Raw genomic sequence first — 23383 nt, forward strand, 5'->3', positions numbered from 1 at the left:
ACAATTCATCATTGACCCTAAAGAAAGTGAAAGACCGACTCTATAGATCTTAATGAAATTATGTAGTTCATTATGTAATAGGGTGTTTATTAACTATAAAATGACGGTAACTTCATCATAAAACCTAAAACAAAAGTCAAAGAATGATTCTATAGCATCTTGTTGCATCATTTAAACAAGGAAACGTTATCATTCTTATAGTAGATCAAGGAATTTTATAAACTATTTCGATCGGTCCTTTTTTTTTCTTTTTTTGCGTTGAAAAAGTTGTAATTAATTTTATCATGCATTTAAACTTTGTTTATACTAAAATTATGTACTGCAAAATTAAGAATTCAGATATATTATTTATAAAAAAAAAGAATAATATTCTCCCTACACCGCACAGGCTCACACACAATATAGCCTGTTTGGCTAATATTAAAATTACAGTGAAAGTTTTTACTTATAGTTTCTAACACAATGATGAAAAATAGCATTTATTATATAATTTCAATATGTACTTAATTTTTTTTTAAAATAATACATATGCATTAATAATGTAAAAAAAATTATTTAATCATAAAAATTTAGTATAATCATTTTTTTAGTTTTATAATATGAACATTAAACAAATAAATGTTATTCAACTAAAGCCAAGGGACAAACAATTGAAACAAATAAAGCTTTTTTTTAATCAGCAAATTAAAATCATATATAAACGATAGAATACCTATGCACAGTAAAAGCTTTTGAAAATAACAGGTCAGTTTGAATAAAATTATAATAAGAAAAACAATTTTAAAATAAGTAATTTTTTAGAAAAAGTATTTTTTAATGACCAAAACTATGGTGGTCCAATGTGAACAATAATTGTTTGGCATTAGATTAAATAATTATTATGGACAGTCCTCTCAAACAGTCATCGGAGGTGAACTCCGACAGTGGCTTTTTTCTCCCCCATTTCCTTCCTCTTCTGCTATTTGCTCCAGACTCAACCTTAGCTTCCTCGAACCTCGCATCCAACCTCGTCCCGTTAAAACTCCGTCGGAAAAATCACTGACAAACCAACCTGTGCTAGAAAAGCGTGAAGCTTTGGATGCTCCTAACTCGAGAAAGAAACAGCGGCACAAGACTCGTACACCCATTCGCTGAGAAATTCCTTCAACGCTTTGGGGAGTCCCATTTCGATGTTGTGAACCAACAAAGGTTCCAGATACGTCCAGTACCATGCGCCTTTTCCCTTTATCACTTTGTTTCGAACCATCAGAAGCCCTTCGAAGCACTTCAACACCGTCTTCGTCGCGCCCTTGTCGGCGGAGGGGGAGTTCACCGACACGCTAGCGTTCATCGCCGCGCCACCATTGCGAGTGGTCACGATTACAATTCACGTTTTGCGCCATCATCGTTGTTGTCAGGCTCCATGGAAGGGAGAATTTAGCCGGAGAGGGTGTTAGATCTGCTATACCGTTGGTGTCAGATCAAGTGTGGTGCGGGTGTTTGTGGCTGATGAGGGTGGAGATGTTGTGGTGGTCGTCGTGTTTGGCTCGGTGGAGGGGCTGCCGGAGTAAACATGGGGAAACAAATGAATGCCGCCGCTGAAAATTGCTTCCGACGACAGTGAATGGTTGCTGGAGGGGGAGGGACAGAGATCTAGTGTGAGCAGTCCTATGATTATCAGATTAATATTACGGTTTAAAAATGATGGTTCACTATAAACCCTAGCCTTAGCCACACATTAAAAAAAACTATTTATTTTATTAAAATAAACACTTTTTTCAACAAGTTTAAACTTTAAACAAACTGCGCAACATCTAAACTAGTATGCTTATACCCAAAAGAACTACTATGGAGTTCAATCTAATAAAGGGTGACCAAATATACAAACTGGTTTACCCATTCTAGATCTATGAATATACAAACGTATGCACTTCCAAGCATATTGTCCTGCGTACTATTCAGCTTAACATATCAGCATAACCCCATTCATCAATTTCAGTCACTGCTGCAAATGAAGCTCTTAAAGGAGCCAGGTCAATATCAATATGATTTCGTAAGTTGGTGTTGGTGAGTCCCAATATCTAAATATAATTATAAAGAAATTGAAAATTAAATTGAGCAATAAGAAATGATAAAAGTAAAAGCGCATGCCAGTTAAACTCAATCTATAAATATGAAAACAAAATTGTGAATTGGATCGCTCCAAAACGTAAACTATCGATCAGTGTTTTCCTTTTTCTTTCTCTCTTCCCTTAATTAGTTTTCTTTGATATAAGTACTTCCTAAGAATACTAAAAATTAAAGTTGAAATCCTGGATGACATGAATTGAGTGTTAGTGGGGTAAATTGGTTTAGTATTGTCTCCTTCAATGGAGTTTGCCCACTTTGGTAGGCTCAAATAAAAACACGTTCCAAGGCTAGTGATATTTCTAAAGCGAAAATTTTATACCGAGAGAAAACGGATTTCCAAACAAGCAAACAAACATACCTTGACTCATCAATCATCCTGAGCCGTAATGTACATGCGTAATCCTTCTAAGTCCTACCAATTTATAAATGTGTTCGGACCAGTGTCTATATGTGAAAAAATGTAAGTCCACCTTACACTACTCTGTTTTGTTTATAACGTTGATAAGTGATATTGTTCTAAACTCGCTCTATCTATTGTCTTAATTCATTAGGTCACTTTGACATCCTTTTTTTATCGTTTATTTTAAAAATAAAAAAGTATATAAAATTGAGAACGCTTGACATAAATATTTTTAATTTCTATAAATATAATTAAATTTATTTTCAAAATAATTTGTGTTATTATTTAATGATGTCATAAAATATATTTAATCATATGTTAGCAATTATTCTAATATGATATATATGTGATATATATATATATATATATATATATATATATATATATATATATATATATATGTCAGATTATTAGTGAGTGGCGATATATTTTTATCCTAATTGAATTTTGTCGGTTACCATCGCATTGCAAAACTTTTTACATTATTGATCTATCAATCACTATTGACGTTCACAAGATTTTTTTTATCAATGGCAAGAAGTATAGGTGAATTAGAATTTGCAAAACAAATAACCAGGATTAATTTGATTGCAGATAATCCCCAAAAAGAATTTGGTGTAATTGAAGATAAGATTCTTGAATAATCAAGACAAATTTTTAAGTAATTATCATAGTCAACTACTTTTAATACTATATATTTAAACAATTAATAATAATAATACATGATAATTGACTACAAATAAATAATTGGTATCAAATTCATAACACACCCATTTAATTTTTTTAAGTAATAAGTATCAAATAAATAAATACTAATAATACTAATTTTATTTTATATCATATTTGTAATTTCGTTCAATCACTTAATTTTATGTCAAAAGAAAAAGAGAAGAGTATGAGTAGTATACTACTTTTTACATTTTTTATCAGCTTATATAAATTATAGTATTTTTTTAATAAATTTAATTAATAATAAATATGTTAAACTGTGTGCTATTACTATTTTATTTTGTTTTTTTCAAAAAGAAAAAAAAAAGTGAAAGAATCGAACTGCATGCATGACTTGACTATTGGGAATTGTAGATTGCTTGGTGGTTGCACAATACTAGTACTACCTGGGGGGGACCTAGAGAGAAACACGTGCAATCCTGACAAGGTTGAAATGTAGAGTGTTACTGTGTTACCCAAACAAAAGCAAATTAGAGTGCCCATCTATTGTGTTTTTCTGTACCACCCACTCACAACTTCCCACGTGGAGACGCACGTGTGGGTGTTCATAAAAGTACTGCACACAACTATGGTTAAATACTTTATTTATTCATACCTATTTTTAGGTTATCTTCTCCAACTACTTGTCAGTGTGCCATAATTCCCGATTCCAATTTGTTTTTGTAAATGGCATGGCACTATCAAAGTGTGAAACAAGGACTTGTGTTGTTGTATACATGTACTGTGGTCTGCGGATACTTTGTTTCACCAACAATTGAACGAATCAAATTCACCCATAGGGAAAATTGGAAAGAGTAAAACAACAACGGACTTTCTACTTTCCATGTACACATGGTAATGGGGCGGGTCGGGGACAGGTATTGTCTCCCCAATTCTTTATCTCTACTCCTCAACATATTTTCATACTCGTACAACCTCGTTCCACACACCATTTAGAAAAATACTTTTTTTTGTAAAAAAATATTAAAAATTTGATTTTGGAAAAAAATAAATTGATTGTTAAACATTTATTTTTAACTACTTATATATCAATAAATTTATTATAACGCGTGTGTCTACATAAATAGTTAAGAAAATAATATTAAATTATGTAAAAATTTTAAAATAAAATTAACTAGTAATAAAAATTATATGTCTTTTGATTAAATTATGCAAATATTCTAAAGATTTTAAGTGGCGGGGCGGGTTCGGGTTCGGGACGGGTTTAGTAATCCTATACCCGTACCCGAATTTTGGTTATCGGGGAAAACCCAAACCCGAACTCATACCCGGTCAACTCGGGTATTACCCGTCATAGTCTTGACAGATTCGGGCGGGTATTCACGGGTACGAATTTTCTTGTCATGTCTATTTCCATATCCACGATTCTGCTAATTTTACAAACTAATTAAGTTAAGAGGAATCCTGAAACCCGAAAAGTTTTAGTTGTTTTTTAACATATAGAATTAAAATTGTTTGATTTTATTAATCACTGCCGATGATGATGATGATGATGATGATGATAATGATAATAATAATAATAATAATAATAATAATAATAATAAACTGAAAAAAAAAACAATCTCACTATTTTATTCATTTTATATCAAATAATGTTACTTAATTTATTTAATATAAAAAACTACCTTTAAATTGACCAAAATCGATGGCTTTAATTTTTTTTATAAGCAAATCCATCGTTTCAGTTCATTTAGTTATTTGTATATGCATAAAAGAAAAATGTAAAGAGTACAAATAATTGTTAGATTAAATTAATCGTTCACATATAATAAAATTTTAAATAATTTTGACATCATGTTAATATGTATTTTTATTCAGTTACTTTAGAATATAATTTACAAATAACAATAATAGATGCGTAAAATATAACGATTTGTATATATATAGTTAAATTAAAAAATTATAATAATATATGCTTTCCAGAAAATTATGTTAATGTAATCAAAATAATAGTTATCGATAAAAATAAATAAATAAATAAAATATTACTTATATACTAGTATTTATATAGACATTACTACTATTTATTCAAAATACTAGGTTAAAATATTATAATTTTTAAAAAATGATCCACCCAAATCTCAAACATGAAATCTTTAGATTATATGTTCTAACCAACTGAGCTAATAAAACAATTATATTTTAAAATAATTAATTTTGTTATATATAATGTTAAAAATTTTAATGTGTATTTAATACACATATAAATTTATAATAATTAATTTATAATAATTAATCTTGATTTAATAATGTATTTTTTATATATATAAATTTTAAATAATCAATAGACTTAATAAATAAATATAAATTAATTAAATTTTTAAAATATGTTATATTTAATAAATATAATATTTACTCATATTAATGTTAATAATAATCATACTATATAAAAATATGTTTATTTATAATTTTATGTAAATAATATATTAATATTAAATATTATGTAATGCTTACACTCATTTTTTTAAAATTGGTTACTTTGAAATATATTTCATGAAGAATAATAATTAAAAACAATGATTTTATAAATGCATAGTTAAATTTAAATAATTAATGAAAAAATATTTAAATTAACAATTAATGATGATATAAATTAAGAAATGAATTATTATATATACATATAATATTGTAATTTTAAATTTGGTTAGTTTAAAATATGTTTTATAAACAATAAAATTAAAAAAATAATGATTTTATAGATTTTTATTTAATTTTCAAATAATAATTAAGGATGGAAATAAATGGATAGATTATATACATGATCAATATTTATTTACATTTTTCTATTTTAAATCAAGTTTCATTATTTTTTATACAATAATTAATATTAAGGTATTAAATGTTTGTGTGTTAATTTTGGAAATAAGTTAGTCCAAGTGGAATTGAGTTTTGGTATCTTAAGCAAAAGTTTTGATTTTAAGCCTTGTAAATAAAAAAAAATGAGGGAATAGAAGAGAGGAGTTTACTAAAGGTTGAGTTTTTCAATAGAGATGGATCATCAACAAAAGAAAATAACATGGTGATAAAAAAATATGATAATTTTTTTTATTTAGTAAGATTTTAATTCAATTAATATATATGAAAGTAAAATCACAATGAATTAAACATGAAAGTTATTAAAAAAACAAAGGAATATGGTTTAAAAAAATGCGACAAGATTTATATTGGTTCAATTACCAACAGTAACCTACGTTCAATCCTTAAGTCATGCCTCAGATTTTTCCACAATTTAAATAAATGTTACAATGCAACAAGTGTTGTACACTTATGACAATTCCAATTGGGATGCTGATCACTTCACTTTCTAATAACCCTAGAGTTCTATAGGGAACCCACCTTACAAACTTAAGAGAAACTTACTCTTAGAACCTAACAAAAATCATTTCCTAAAACCACACACACACACAAAAAAAACATTATTGATCTTAATACAAGCAAGTTGAAGGTTATTAACTACTCTCAAAGTAGAGAGTTGGTACAAATTGAACCTCTAATGACTCACAACCCTCACTAAACATTAACTAAGAGAAACATATTTACTCCTATTTACTCAAGGTCGGCCCAAGAGTAAGACGGTCCAAGTCTTTGTCATCAAAAAATAAATTTGTTGCAATTAATATATGTATATTAAGCATATGTACTATCAAGAACAACAACTCAATGGTAACATTCTGCGCTCCTATGCTTGAGGTCTTGTGGTCAATCTTGCATATGCATGGAAGGCCTCAAACAAATTTTATTAGTTTAAAAAAAGTCCCAATTTTTTGTCAATGAAAAAACTCCATTTCAAAACTCGCTTTAGGCCTAACAATATGTTGGATCAGTCTTGTATTTATTCTTTTCTATTGTCTTTGTTTAATGAAAAGTAATATTTATATAGGATTTAAAAGATAAAAACACTTTAATTTTGAAATTTCCAACGACAAAAATTTGATAAGAAAATATTAATAAGGATTAATCGGCATAAAACTATTTTAGTTTAACCAGTGACTTAAATTTGAGTCTTGACTATATAATTGTAAATTGTGATAAATATTTGAAAGAAAAACTTTATCCCGCGTAATTATTTTATCTTTTTTATATAATCATTAAATGCTTTTGCTTTCCAATACTACATTAACTGTGAGGCTGATTATTGTTTAGTTTACATTTTTTTTTATGACGTGTGTTTGTTTACATTTGCAAGAGCCTTTAGTTTATAAGACATATAGGAAAATGTACGCGAGAAGGGCAAGTTATTGTTTAGCAATAATCTTTAACAAGTTACTGTTTGTCTCCCTTAATTAGAGTTGTATCCTTCAATTGAACACAGAAAATAGGCAAACGAAAAAGTGGGAGAAGAAGGGAAGGATTGTGAGAAAATTGGAGGATGGTACAAGCCACCCCTCTTTCCTCTGCGGCATAATTGTTATCTACGTGTATGATATGATGCTGCTCTCTCCATTATTATTTCATGGTATATGATATGATTTGATGTGTTTCTCTCCAATTATTGTGCCACTAATGCATTAGAAAGATTGCCAACCATGTCACAAAAACGACGCTGTCTCCGGTTCACAATATAATTGAAGTGGTACTTTTGCGCGACTTATATTTGTAAGAGTAACATATGTTCTCAGAGATAAAATCTCTTATATGAAGTTTCCTAATCTAAATAAAGGTATATAGTATCTCAGTGGCTAGTGGCCAAGCTTCGCATAGGTAAAAAACAAGACGCGTTAATAACTATAGGGACAGTACAAAATTATTAAGGTAGGTTTGATTTAATTATAGTTGAGGACATTTGAGTAAAAAATTCAAAAATTGACGTGGATTTTATAATTTTACACTTTATTTTAATTCACTTTCACACTTTTTTTTTTTTAAACTAAATGGATTTTAATTCTTAACAATATGTACTACATATTGACCTAGACTTTGAACCGATGCTTAATGAATCTAATTTACTAAACAAATACGTGCCTTAGTTGTATATTTGCGGCTTGGCATAATTTTGTTGATAATTACGTAAGTTTACATTCATCTAGATTCTAGACATATCTTTCATATACATCTATAAGTATATTTGAAGAAAAAGGTAGTGTGACTAGACTTCGTCCCCAAAAGTTTATAAATGAAATGGTGACATGATAGAGAAATGCAAAAAACGCCAAATTACCTTATCATAGGTCTCAAAAGTGATTGAGGACTCATTATTAGGACTTGAGTTTCCACATGAGACTGCCCCTCAAAAAGTCATTTAGTCTAATCAGTGCCCAACTATCTTCGACTCAAATCATGTCTCTACCCAAAATAATCTTGGGCATAGAGATACCCCCAAATAAAAAAAGAAAATATATTTCTAATTCGTGCACTACACCAACCCTAAGCCTACGAACTCGTGGCTTGTTTTCAATTGAGGAACATGAACCCTGTTTCTCCCGCAAAAGCTTGACTTGGGCCGTTGTGCAAGTCCCATCGTTAAGCATGTGACCCGCTTAATTTGACTCAAACAAATATTCCAATCACTAACCCACTTGGAATGTGCTACAAATATACCACAGTCTTGCGTCTCTTTATTTTCCTAAACTTTTAATCATAAGGAACCCAAGTAGTCAAAGAAAAGAAAATATGCAAAAATAGAAAAAAAGTACAAAAGATTGTACAATTTTATTATTATTATTTATTATTGCATCAATTTTTTTTTGGCCCAAGTATTTATTGTTTCATCTTTGAAAGGAAATGTTTTCATCGGTTAAGAAAGATATCTCAAGTTACTGAAAGTTTGAATAGAAATCACGGCTTGACTTAGTTAATAAAACTATAGGAAAAGTTAGTAATAGTAGCTAGGGATTGAGCCTTAAATGTCTTGACAGATTTAATTTTGGGCCCTGAATAAAGCCCAGGGCCCATTGGAGGGCGGCAAATCATGTGTCCGAGGATTATTACATTTTCTTAAGCCCAAAGTGAAAATATTGAGATTATGATTTGCCGACCATAAATATGTACGAATAGATACTTGCCTGTCCTTAGGTTTTCTTTTTGTTACGGAAAGATTGAGGTTGTTTTATTGTGTCTTTCCAATCTGAATTAGATTCGTTAGCACTTAGCAGTAAAGCAAGCTGGGTTTGGATGTTTATTTTTGGTTGGCTTTATCGTATTACTGGAAGGGTTGTTCTTGGGCCCTTGTTTTTGTTAGTGGCCCGTGTTTGTTCTTGCTGTGTTGCAGCTGTTCTCATCGGACCAAAAAAACCATATTTGCCGGATCATAATAAGCACCATAGTACTTGTTTGGTAATTTGTCAAAATTGTTGAGTAAACTTTTTGTTGAGAAAACTTGTAGAACAATTAATTTAAATAAATTTTATTTTAAAATAAATAATTGGTTTTAGTATTTTTAGTTCATCAGGTATTGTAATTATATGATTTAGGTCTTACAGTTTCTTTTCATTTATAATTAAACTTCTTCATCCCAGTTTCATTCAATATATAATGAACTTGATTAATATGAGAAATTAAGCATGATATCATAATAAGTAAATACATTATACTAGCTATATTTATATTGACTTGAAGAGGTATTTGGATTATATTGACTTATTTATAATGTTGATGATACTTGTAGCTAAATTATTTTTTTATGACAGCAATGAAAAACAAGAGAAGTGTCTTTTCCTTTTAAGTAATAACATAAACATTGGACGAAATTAGAATAAAGGAACTTGTTTGGAAATGAGAGAAAATTTGAGGATCTAATCAGCGCAATCTGAATCTAAAAGAACAAAATAACATAATTGCGAAGTTTTAGAAACTAAAAATGCAATTAAGTCCAGTTTTATTGCAAATGTTACTCAAAATTAATTGTGTACAGATGAATGTGGTGTATTTGGAAATTTATGTAAGATTTAATGGTGTTTGGTTTAGCATTACCTAAATATGAACACTGCTACTTGAAACATATAGAAGTAACTTTTGCATCTTTTTCAGCTATATGATATGCAATTATTGATATTGAGTAAAAGAAAACACACCATAGCATCATAGTAAGAGGGGATGCAATGCCGAGACAAATAAGTAAATTGCCTCCAAAATAGTACTTTTTCTAAAAGAAGGTTTGGAGGGAAAAAAAAAAGAAAAACACAAAAACAAAATGAGAAAGCACGGTAACACGATTCTTACAATTTAAAGAAAAAAGAAACAACACAAGTTGCGATGAATGTGTGTTTATCCGGGACAAGCATTTATAAAATCAACCAAGTTTTTTGCCTTGAATATTTTCTGCGATCATTAGTCAACAAGTTTGTAACAGACCAAAATTCATTTTCAGAATCATAATTGGAAAAGGAAAAAAAGAAGCTGTCGCAATAGTACACGAGTAAGCCTATACTTGGTTGATTTTTATAAAAAAAAAAAAACGGTTAGTTTCAATAATATTAAGTATATATATCAATTATCAGAAAAAGATAAATACTGAAAATAATAAGTTATGACATAGCACAAATAAATGTGCGAAAATATTATCAGAAATCAACAGTTTATTGAAAAAAAAAGTTTAATTACTCGTTTAGTTTTTATAATTTTTAAATTTATATCTTTTAGTCTTTATAATTAATTAGTAGATTTTTTTTTTAATTCTGAAATTTACAAAGAACTTTTAAAGAATTAAAATATAAATTTCAGAAACTAAAAAATTCACTTATAAGTTAAAAACTAAAAAAATAAATTTAAAAACTATATGAATTAAATAATTAATTAAAAAAAACGTTTATTTTATCCTACCCTCTATGATTATCGATACTTAGTCAGTTTAGGAATTCGTCAATTTTGCTAAACATATTTTACTCTCAAAATTGATTAAAAGGGTGATTTTTCGGTACATTTAGAAAACTAGTTTCGAGCTTTGGAAAACACACCTATCCCTCAAAAAGATGCAGAATGTCAACCCAAATTCTGCTTAAATGATTCTTCCATGCACATTCATCAATCTGATATATATATATATATATATATGGTCCGAGATAAAGCAAAGCAAGAACCGGAAGTTCGGAACAAGTATTCAAGTAATGTAGTTTAATTTTTTTTTTCCTTTCCTTTGAAACTAACCCTCAAGCTAATAAGTTAATAACAATTTAAACAACTAAAATTACGGGCATATTTTACCCGAGTAATAATAGCCGTTGGGTAAATGCAAATTGAAATATAACTCGGTATATAAGAAATAATTTATTGGGCTAAAAATATACAAAACTCCAAGCAAACACTAAACGGAGCTTCAAAACAGCGATTCCTATCTGACAATTTCCCAGTTCTCAAAAAAGAAACAGCAATACCGTAAAAAAAAAATCACGAATAATAGGAAGCTTCCCACATCCCGTGGTGGCACATCTAAAAACATGAAGCCTAAAAATGCAAATGGGTCATGGATAGAATTAAAAGAAGATATTTTATAAAATATAATTATTAAATTGCAAAACAAAAAGGTTCTATATTGTTTTCATGTAATTTTTCTTCTATAAATTTTAAATCATTATAATAGCTATTATTAATTTTATTTAAATATCAAATGCTTAGTAAAAGATTAAAGGATGCAGTAACAAAATAGATCAAAGGATAAATTTTATTAAATAAATGCATAGATTTTAAAAGAGAGTAAAGGAAAATTTCCAAAATAGATATCGGAATATAACCTACAAGTTCATACTTCATACTCTACCGCGAATAACATGGTAAAACGCTACATAAAGAAAATCATTTCAGACCATCCTTAGTGCAGTTAACTTTTAAGAACAGTTGGACAAAGAGGTACCAAGTTGCCAACAAATTTCCTATACAACATAATTTGCATGGGAAATTTTTGGTATCCGTAAAAATCTCATGGCACAAAAAGAGCATAAACTTGTGTGTAAAATTATGTTCATATAAAGTGTTACCACTTGAGAATTGAGCAGCAAAGCTACAGAAGTTGTCAAGTAATAAAATAAAAAAACTGAAATAATTTTTGTCAACTTTCGAAGAGGCTCGAACCTAATGCTCTGGCCATATGAACAAATGCCGTTTGCAAAACAATGACAACAATAATCCAAAGGAAGCCTTTAGAGACCTCATTTGCATACACAAAATGAGAAGTACATAACTAAGATAGCACGGCATTTACTACCATTCAAGTTGACCTAACTGTAAAGATCATCTTCATCAGCTCCACCAGCAGAAGCAAATGGATCAGATGCGGTGGCAGCACCACCACTGGAGGTGGAATCTGCAAACCTGAACTCACTTCCAAACCCTCTTGACTGCTGTAATGTTTGGGCAAATGCCTGGTACTTGCGAATGTCGGCATCGCTAACACTCCTTCGAGCATATTTCATTGATTCCTCAAAATGAGCTGCCTTGATTTCTGCTATTTCATCTTCAACATCATCCTCTTCCATTGCTTCAGGGTTATCTCTTTTCCTCCTTTCTCTCTCAATGTCCTGCCAAGAGAGATTGTTAAAGAACAAAATCTTTATTAATTCAATTTTTAAAACAAATTTTATAGTTGTCAAATGTCCTTGGTAAATGGAATACAGAGAAAAAGGTGCCCAGAACAGTACCTTCTCAATGTTCTCTCTAATGGCATACTTGCACGCGCGCTGGCAAATCTCTGTTATATCAGCACCACTGAAACCCTGAGTGTACTTGGCAAGCGCCCTAAGATCAACATCTTTCGAGACTGGGGATTTCCTCAAGCAAGCTTTAAATATCTGATGACGGGAGTCCTCATCTGGGAGAGGGATATAAATCAACTGGTCGAGACGACCTGGACGCAGAAGAGCTGGGTCAATAATATCTGGTCGATTAGTGGCCCCAATGATGAACACAGTTTTCTTCGCCGACATTCCATCCATTTCTGTAAGCAGTTGGTTCAAAACCCTGTCAGCAGCACCACCAGCATCTCCGACACTACTACCCCTCTGCAAGACAAACCAAGGCAAAATAGTTGAAGACTGATAACCAAAAAAAGCCAATAATAGTTGTCTAGACATAAAATTTTGAAACCAATGAATTTTTCCCCAAGTCCTAGCTTGGTATCATTGAGTGGTACAAACCTGAGTTGCAATAGAGTCAAGTTCATCAAAGAATAGGACACATGGAGCAGAACCGCGAGCCTTGTCAAAAATTTCCCTCACATTAGCCTCACTTTCTCCAAACCACATTGTGAGTAGCTCAGGACCTTTGACACTTATGAAGTTTGCTTGACATTCATTGGCAATAGCTTTTGCCAAAAGTGTTTTACCACAACCAGGAGGACCATAAAAGAGAACTCCCTTCGAAGGTGACATTCCAAACTTCTCAAATTTTTCAGGGTGTTCCACTGGATATTGAACAGTCTGCAAAATAAATAAATAAAAATATAAAAATCCAGAAGCAGAAGAAAGAAAACAAGTGCATCAATGTGATTCAACGTAAGAGCATCAATATCTTCCCAGCTTCAAATGCTCAAATTACCTCTTGGAGTTCCCTCTTAACATTTTCAAGACCACCAATATCTTCCCAGCTGACATTGGGCACTTCAACAACCTGGTTCAAAAAGCAAAGTTAAAATTAGAGAAACAACAAACTTGGGAAGATGCAGTCACAAATGGGTAGCAAAGAGAGTAAGAACAAAAGGTATGCTTAATAGTTAACTTTCATAAAAGAAGCATTTAAAATTGCTGATAAAACTCACTGTTTCACGGAGAGCAGAAGGGTTGCTTGATCCAAGAGCAGTCTGGAAATGCTCATTTGTCACTGCCATGGAGTTCAATATTTCAGCATCAATTGTCTCATCTTCCAAGTCAATCACATCCATTTTCTCTCTGATGCATTGAAGTGCAGCTTCAGTACACAAAGCAGCTAGATCAGCACCAACATAACCATGTGTGTCCTTGGATATTCTTTCCAAATCAACCTGCAAATGAAAAAAGGGACAAATATCTTTCAGGATTCAGTAGATTTAAATCAAGCCAAAACATAAGGGGAAAGGAATCTCAATCTTACATCTTCAGCGAGTTTCATGTTCTTTGTATGAATTCGAAGAACCTCAAGACGCCCAACTTCATCAGGAACACCAATATCTATCTCCCGGTCAAATCTTCCGAACCTCCTAAGAGCAGGGTCAATGCTGTTGGGGCGATTTGTGGCTCCAATAACAATTACATGAGCACGTGATTTAAGACCATCCATGAGGGTCAAGAGCTGGGAAACAATCCTCCGCTCCACTTCACCATGAGTCTTCTCCCTCTTTGGAGCTATTGAATCTATCTCATCAATGAAGATAATGGATGGCGCATTTTTCTCTGCTTCCTCAAATGCCTTCCTCAGATTGCTTTCACTTTCACCAGCCAGCTTTGACATGATCTCAGGTCCATTGATGCAGAAAAAGAAGGCACCAGTTTCATTTGCAACTGCTCGAGCAATTAAAGTCTTACCAGACCCTGGGGGTCCGTACAGCAGAATTCCTTTTGGTGGCTTAACACCAATAGACTTGAATAACTGTGGGTGCCTCAGTGGCAGTTCCACTAATTCCCGGATCTGTGCCATCTGCTTTCTTACACCACCAACATCATCATATCCAACCTCGTCTAATCTATTCTCATCTTCCCTTTTAACAGGCTCTCCTTCACAGAAGATCTCTGTGTCTGGGGCGACAACACAGTACTCAGAAGGGTCAGTTTCAATAACCTTGAACTCAACACTCCTCATTCCCCCTCTCACAAGGAAGAGGTCACCCTTCCTCACTGGTCGATATGCCTCCAGGAAATAAGCTACAAAAGCAAAACTGAAGTTAGTATTCAAAATAAATTAGAATGCAACAAGTTTAAATGTCAATGAGTGGGGTAGATGCCAACGAAAATAACAGCAAAAAATTCAACAATGTCTTGTTGTCATTTTAACATTAATACTTGCTAGAGAATTTATGAAAATACTTTTTTCATGTACAAGATAAGCATGGAGACTGCAACAACTCAAGATGTGCAATCACCTATCATGTATATAAAAAATACATTCTTGATCACCTCATTATATTGAACATCCCATAACACAAGGAAGACACTACATGTGGATTGGTAATTGTTGGTGATTGGGATAATGATAATTCCTACTCACTGATCAATTATTTATTAGTATTCTCTTGAAATGCAATCAAGTTATTACTGTTGAAGACAAGTGTTGCATCAAATTCAAAACAAAATTTATCACCAAATAAGATCAAGTGTTACTACTAAATATCACAAGAAGAACTACTATTTACTTTTCAAGCCTTTCCTAATCAAAGAAGAAAGGTGCATATGACTAAAGAGAGACAAGTTCAATGTGTACAGCAAATATACAATCCATAAGCAAAAGAGAAAACTTTTACAGGGTCCAGCAAAACACAATGGTGTAGTAACTCACGTTTTAAGTAGGCATCAAAGAGGTTTCCTGTTACTCCTTCAATAGTATCATCCACAGGAAGAATGTGGACTCGCTTTCCATATTTGACATCAGGACACTGATGTACCGAAACAACATCTCCAAGCCTAACCCTAAGGTTGTTTCTCACAACCTTGTTCATTCTTATTTTTGGTTCCTCACATGTCTCATCGGCAAGTGCGATACAGACTGTATCTTTCCTTTTCTTTCCCTAAAGAACCAAACACAGAAAAGAAACATAATGATTATATAGGGAACAAGTTATCCTGAAGGGAAAAATGAAACAGCTCAATTATATGTAGTATGTGTGTCTTTTCATTACAAAAAACACAATGGGACAAAACCCACGATACAGAATGATCTCTTTTTCAAGTCAAATTAAGCAAAAAGAAATTACCAGAGGTATTGACATACAAATTAGTTACAACTCATGTCAATACATTTAGCACAGAATGTTAACAATCTGTTTCAAGCCACAATAATCAGCACTGTTCTCTCTTAGTCCCACCCCTCTCTAGATACAAAACAAACACAGCCTCTCATACCAAGCAAACAAACATGAAAACAGTTACTTTCTCTTGTGCCCAAACCCTAATAACCATACTCGTTAGAAGTAAAGGGCACATTATATTAGCTAACAAACACTTATAAACAACAAAAGATTCAAAATACAAAACACGATTTTTTATCCCCCAAATAAACAAATACTCCCGGCCTTAAATCAAGAATCACAACCTAAAAAAACCTAATTCTCTCACAACCAAACACAGTGTAAACACCATATTACAGCACAAAACCAGCAATACCTTGATCAAGATGGTGTCACCACGAAAGAGTTGAAGTTTCTCCATGGTATCAGGATGAAGAGCGACGACAGAGTTGTCATCGTTGACGGCCTCATCAACCACAAGCCGATTCAGAGCCTTCTTACGCTCCAAAATCGCGGTGCTGAAATCTCTCTTGGTGCCCTTACTGTAAAACAATTCAAACAAAGCCAGACAACACATAGGCGCAATCAGATTCATCGAAATCGAAAACAAAAATAGCAGTAAACAGGAAAAGAAAAATAATCGCGAAAGAAAGAAAGTAAAACCCGTACGCGTCCGATGATTCAGGTTGATCGGCCATGGCGGAAGAAACAAGTGTTGGTTGGTTCTTTGCTCTGCAGAAGAAAAGGATGAATCCGCAGAGCCGTGTAGATCTGAACGAGTTTGGTTGGGTGTGTGCTCTGTGGTTATATTTATAGGTGGGTTTTGCTCCGTTTCTTGTTAAGAAAGAAATACTAGTAACTTTTTTCTTTTTTTCCTTTTTTTTTTCTGTTTACTTCGGGTTAAGTTATCGAATCAAAATTATATCTTGCAAAGATTTGAAATTATGGACGTTGATGAGCTTCATCTATCTAGATTTATCGTATAAAATATTATTGATTTTTTTATTTTGTTTTTAGATGCTAAAAGGTAATTGATTTGTTTGAAGACAATCAAAGATAAATTTTGTTTTCATACATATTTATTAAAAACATAAAATACATTAAATTTCTCTCATGTTTTCATACATATTATACAATAACTAATTTATTTAGAAAGTTTGATTCATCATCTTTCACTAACACTGCATACAAAACCAAGAACAACAAAATATTTTTTTCCAAAATTTTCTGTTCGCATATTTGAATGAATTTAATTAAAACATATACTAATCATGTAAGGGTTTTGCTTCTCAAAATAAAATAAAAAATCATGTAAGAGATTTTGGAGATATAAGATCTCATTTACTAATAAAATTAACATTTTAATAATTTTAATAATTAATATTTGTTGATAAAAAATGATGTAAAATTTGTTACATTATACTTCTGAATTACTTTATAATTAAAATTATTGGTTTTGTAATAATTATTTTTGAAGTCAAATATAAACTATAAAGGAAATTCTAATTGTAAACAGTGTCATCAATATGTTGAAAATATATTAAAATTAATATCTATTAAAATTAAAATCTATTAAAATTTAAAAATGTGAAACAAACTTAAAATATTTACATAGCCATTAATAAAAAAATAACTATATAAAATATTTGTACATATTTAAACTCACCCCGCCTTTTGGAGAAACATAGCTAGACTCAGTGAGAGAATAAATTAATGAAATACAATACTTTAGGGTGTAATATTCATTTTAAGGGAATGGCTATGGTAACATGTAAGGTACTCATTCGAACTCAAATATAACAAAATAAAACTATTAATAGTCAACCTAAATATAAGCCAATCTTAATAAATATTATCATCTTTAAAATACCTTCATTTAATTAATATTTTATTTTCAATTTTCAATAATATTTTACATTCTTGATATATCAAATTTCAATGATGATTTTAAAAAATAAAACTAATTTTTAAATAATATTAACTAACTTTCTCAATTAGTGTATAAATTTATTATTTGTATTTATATTTTTTATACATATTTTTGCTTATATTTAAATCTAAAGAGGTATTACACTTAATGAAAGTTGTTCGTCCTATTATAAATATAAGCGAGTTTCGGAAAGTTTTTCCAACTGATGTGGATAAAGTTTAGTTTTAATTTTGTTAGTCTTTTGTAAACTATTTTCGTTTATGAACTAAGAGTGGAATTAAAAAAAATGAGAATAGAACATATTGCACCTTGTTATTACCCGGGGAAAGTATTTTTTTTTTTAAAAAAAAATAAAGTAAGAAGGGACAAACATGATGAAAAATTTAAATCACTGGAAAAAAAAGTTTAGTTAAATTTTAAGAGAGAGGATGACACCTCAATTCAAGACAAGAATTTGAGTATGTGTGTTTAAACTTATTTATTTTAAAACAATTTTTAATTAAAAAAAATATTAAGAGAATGATTTTATGTTTTTTACTTTAAAAATAATTTTCTACTATTTTAAAGAATAACAATTCATTTTATTTATAAAAAAGTGGTTTTCAAAAAGCAATTTTTTAAGAATGGCTTTTTAAAAATTTAAACAAATGCATTCGAAGTATTCCAAACTTAAAAAACATTTGTAGAGATAATTATATTTACGTCACTCCAATAAGATAAATGAGGGTTCGAATTTTTTTTCATATATAAAACCTGTTTTGCTCCCCTCAATAAATAAATTATGATAATACGCAAAAAGATCTATTTAAGTTTAAACAAACACTCATACTCCAAATAAGAAAACTTGAAAAGGACCAAATTAACTCAAATTTTAAAGATAAAAGACCAAAAATAAGTCTCAAAACTAAGATAACAAATTGAAAGTATACGTTAGCCCTATTAGTTCAACAAAACTTGCATTCTATCTAAAATTATTAATTAATAATATAAAAATTAGTATAACTTTTATTTACTTAATTTAAACACTGAGGCGTATTTGTTTAAACTTTTTTTAAAGCATGTTTTTAGTAAAATAAACAGTTTCATACTTTTTTATGTGTTTATTTAAATTATTTTTTAGTTTTTTTATTTTTATGAATCAAATACAAATATGAAGAATTTTACAATAATTTACATAATTTGTTCAACTTATTTAGATTTTTTAAATCATATGATTTATAAAAAAAGTCACTTTTTTAAATATATTTTTTAAAATTTTAAAAAAAGTGGATCTTATTTTAAAAACACTTTTTTTAATAAAATAAATAGTTTTTATTTTTTATGTTTCTCTAAATTATTTTTTAAGAATAAATTTAGATTCTTTAAGAAGTAAATATTGGGCATATTTGTTTAAACTTTAAACTTTAAAAGTGGTTTTTAAAAAAGTGTTTTTTTTAAGAAGTTAAGAGTGAAATACATTAAATTATTTTCTTCTTCTTTCAAACTGTTTATTCTATTAAAAAAAATAGTTTGGACAATTTTTTTTTCATAGAAAACAGTTAGGATAAGCATAAAAAGTACATATTATGAATGTATGAATATGAATACAAGATTTTGATGATGTTAAAGTAGAATCAAATATGATTGATTAAACAAATATTTAAAGGTTAAGCATTCCTTAAAGATCAATACAAGATTGTTTCAAGGTCAAGTAAATAAGATCAAGAAAAAGATAACAATCTCATTGGTCGATTGATTTTTGTCTTAAAACAAATTGTTTCCAAGTAAAGACTCTAGTAATTGATCACCACGCAGTGTAATCGATTATCAGAAGACAAGTTTGCAAGTAAGCTTTTAAAAATGATTTTAAATTTGAATTTTGAATCATGTAATTGATTATCAGATCATAACAACGACATTTCATAAAACACTTTGAAAAGTTACGACCCTTCAAGATATAACTGTGCAATCGATTATCAGAAACCTCGATTGTATATGTGTCTGATTTCAAAAAGTAAAAGAGATATTCTAAGAAAACTTAATGAAGAACTTCAAATTGTATTATCATCTCTAGCAGAAAAGAAAGAAATTCCTCTAGGAACTTGAATTTGTATCATTCACTCTAATGGAGAGAAATCTTTATGTTAAAGTCAGTTGTAGTAAAAAAACTGATAATCTTTATTGCTGCTTCTCTGCATTGTGAGCCTAATCATTTAGAAGGGGGTTATCAAGGCTACTTGTACAACACATATTTTATTAAAAAATGTTTTTTTAAATAAGTTAAAACAAATTAATGATTTATTCACTTATTAAAAAATCAATTTTTTAAATCACCTTTTTTTTTATTAAATCACTTCTTTTAAATTTAAACAAACTGCCCTAGTTCATGTTCCAAGAGGAAAAAAAAAATTCTTTGAAGTTGAAAGAATATTTTACGAATTTATTATTAATGAAACGTCATTAGATGACACACTGTTCATATTTTATCACTGATTTTATCTTTATTTTATTTGCTTTGCACTTTGAATTTTCATGTAACATATACACCGGTATTGGGTGAAAAACAGGAATTGGACGGGCCATTGATAACCTTGTGTAGTTCTTGCGGCGGAAGACAAAGAAGTTTAAATAAATGGGTCTAGCTTTAATCGTCGGACTCCTCGGCCTTCTGATTCTATTTCACGCCGCTTATTCAACTATTCAGTGTACCCTAAAAACTGTTTCTCATATACACCGGTATTTTGCTTTTCATCGCACGTTTCAGCGTTAGGGCTCATGGATCTGATTTTTGTTGCAGATAGGGGCCTTTTGAAGATTACGGAGGAAGAGTTTTCAGGGCCTCCATTCGACGTAATTTACTTAACACTGCAACCTAGGGTTTCGATTTCATGTAATCTATATAGTGTTTTTGGGAATGATGCAGGTGGTGATTGAGCTGTTTCTTGGATTGTTGCTTTGTTTTTGGGCTGCCCTCACTGCGCCGGGGAAGTTTCTATCCATACATCCTCACTCTGAAGATAACAGGTAACTAACTTAATGCTAGGTTGTTGTAACTGTAATGAGATCGTATTAGGTGCTGTTTTGGTTGTGGGTAATTTTGGCCTTGAGCATGGGAGGATTGAAGAATTAAAATAGAGAAGGTGCTTAAGTTAAGAGGAAATGAGAAAGTTTCACCAAAAACCTTATGCATTATTGGTGACAAGAAATATTCAAAATCAACTTTCCAACACCTTTTGGATATATTATTTCTAGGGAAGATGCAAGAATTAACTAATATTTATTTTGTTAGTGATAATGAATGTATAGAATCTGATGCTCGGTAAATAAGATGGCATTATTGAGCAATTTGGGCTTCTGTAATTTTATTAAATTATTTGTGTTAGTTTTTTTTTATCTCGAAATAGAGGCATAATTTGTTAGGATTATGATTAATTTATTCAATTATTCCCTTGTGATTTTTCCTGTCTCATCTGTACCGCTCAAATCCATGGTTTTCTATCATGCTATATGAAGTCGATGCCTTAGTTGATGGTTTAGAATGGAGATTCTGGATGGTCTGTATGGATGAACACAATAATTGTTAATATGCCTTTATTGATTTGGTGAGGTATGAGGACCTCATCTAGTTCTTCTTAATAGACAGTTAGGTGGCACATGGGCCAATACAAATGAAAGGGGAGAGGGGAGTCAGGTCAGTTGGGGGTGGATAGAAAGAGTTAGTTAGAGGAGAGCCCATGTCTCTTGAGTATCTGGAACAAGGGGACTATTGCATCTGCACTTTGTAGTTTGTATCTTCATTCTAATGTCTGATCTTATTTTTCGTTGGACGTTGATACAGAATACAGATCAAGACAGGGATTTCTGTCAATGAACACTATATTTGCTTTCTATATTCTGATCCAGTTCAATCACCAGGGTTTATTAATTTGCCATGGGCCATTTAAGTTACTCATGCCAAGTTCTTAATTCATATATAGGCAGCTGGGTTTGATTTGACTAATATACTCATCAACATGATTCATAAAAATTAAAAAACAAGAATGAAAAAGGGGAATTTTACACTCTTTCTCAGCTACACTGTATTGATGCTTCAGCACATCAACCATTGATCACCCCACTTCAGTATTACGAGGGATAACATTCTTACAGTGGTTTTAACTTAATGCTTTTTGAACACCACTTTTACCTGTTGTTGTTACTGTTGAGTTAATGTGTAAGTGAGATTTAATGAGAATATATTTTATAGTTACATGGGACAATGCTTTTAGAGTAATGTGCTAAACAAAAAATAGTGGTGTTCTAAATGTGTTGGTCATGCATCATTAATATATGATTAATTAATCTATAGGTTCCTAATTCCTATACTTATTAGAAAACTTTTCAAATATGTTCATATAGATTCAAAATTTTCTTAATGGAGTCCTAGAATCAAACCTACTGTTAGAGCTTTATAGGGACCCAATCAATTCATTTACAAATTTTAATTTAATGGGACCTACTAGAAAATTCCTAAACATATAGTGATCTACGTATTTATATAAAGGGACTTATTTGAACATTTCTTCTTGCAAAACATTGTAATTTCCGTCTTTGGTTATATTGTTCCCATAGTTTAGGGATATGCCTTCATAATGTAGTCATTTGCTCTGACTCTGCTGGCAAATATCACATGTTATGGAACTATTTGGATCCCAATAACCGTAGTTTGTTCCTTGAATGCAGAATTGTCTCTTTACCTGCCAACCTAGACTTCATGATCTTCAACCACCGAGGCAAGGCCTTTCCTGTGGAAATGGATTTGAAGCTGAGACAATGAGAACTATTGGATCCAGTGTCTTCATCTCTCACACGAGGAGGAAAATCTTTACACTGGAAAATTAAAGAATTGGGATGTACATTTTGACCGTTGGTTGATGTATCGGTTTTGCTGTTTCTTTTTGTAGCTTTGGCCATTTGCCCTGCTAATAATGTTCACAGGATGTTATTACTTGACTCATGTATGAAGAGATTGCTTGCACTTCAACTAATACTTTACACAATTGATTTCCTGAAGTCACGAGTTAACTTTTTATAGCAGTTATACAACAAGACTGTCCAAAGTGAGAGCCAATGAACCCTATATCTTGACACATGCAACTCTCAAATTCGTACCCTGGTTAGTGAAATACCTTATCTGTAAGTATCCAAATTTTCCCTCGCTGCCGTTCGCATAAAATTACATAATATGTGGCTGATCCACTCTTCCCAGTAGTGAAATTACTGCCTCCCCCCTTTCTCCATGTTATATCAGCTTAGTTGCACTCTGATCCATTGCATAAAGTGAAGATCATGCCATAGGAACAGATAATTCAGTGGGTATAATTACGATGTGAGACGTTAACTAATAACTTTACGT

The 23383-nt window shown here is 30.8% G+C and overlaps 2 protein-coding genes across 2 annotated transcripts; one reads left to right on the forward strand and one right to left on the reverse strand.

Moving 5' to 3' along the window:
• Positions 1–12113: 12113 nt before the first annotated feature.
• LOC100814141 (cell division cycle protein 48 homolog) lies at positions 12114–16906 on the reverse strand. The gene is made up of 9 exons (XM_003554340.4): positions 16749–16906; positions 16456–16621; positions 15632–15860; positions 14234–15000; positions 13923–14144; positions 13703–13774; positions 13303–13584; positions 12808–13167; positions 12114–12687 (listed from the first exon to the last, which is right to left on the reverse strand). The coding sequence occupies exons 1-9, from the start codon at positions 16775–16777 to the stop codon at positions 12388–12390; spliced, it is 2427 nt and encodes an 808-aa protein (XP_003554388.1). The 5' UTR covers positions 16778–16906; the 3' UTR covers positions 12114–12387.
• A 3606-nt stretch (positions 16907–20512) lies between these two features.
• Positions 20513–23116, forward strand: LOC100499690 (uncharacterized). Its single transcript, NM_001251484.3, has 4 exons — positions 20513–20693; positions 20786–20838; positions 20912–21012; positions 22711–23116. Exons 1-4 carry the CDS (start codon positions 20621–20623, stop codon positions 22802–22804), a joined length of 321 nt encoding a protein of 106 aa, NP_001238413.2. The 5' UTR covers positions 20513–20620; the 3' UTR covers positions 22805–23116.
• Positions 23117–23383: the final 267 nt, after the last annotated feature.

This window comes from Glycine max, chromosome 19 (assembly GCF_000004515.6).
Source record: "Glycine max cultivar Williams 82 chromosome 19, Glycine_max_v4.0, whole genome shotgun sequence".
Taxonomy (NCBI): Eukaryota; Viridiplantae; Streptophyta; class Magnoliopsida; order Fabales; family Fabaceae; genus Glycine; species Glycine max.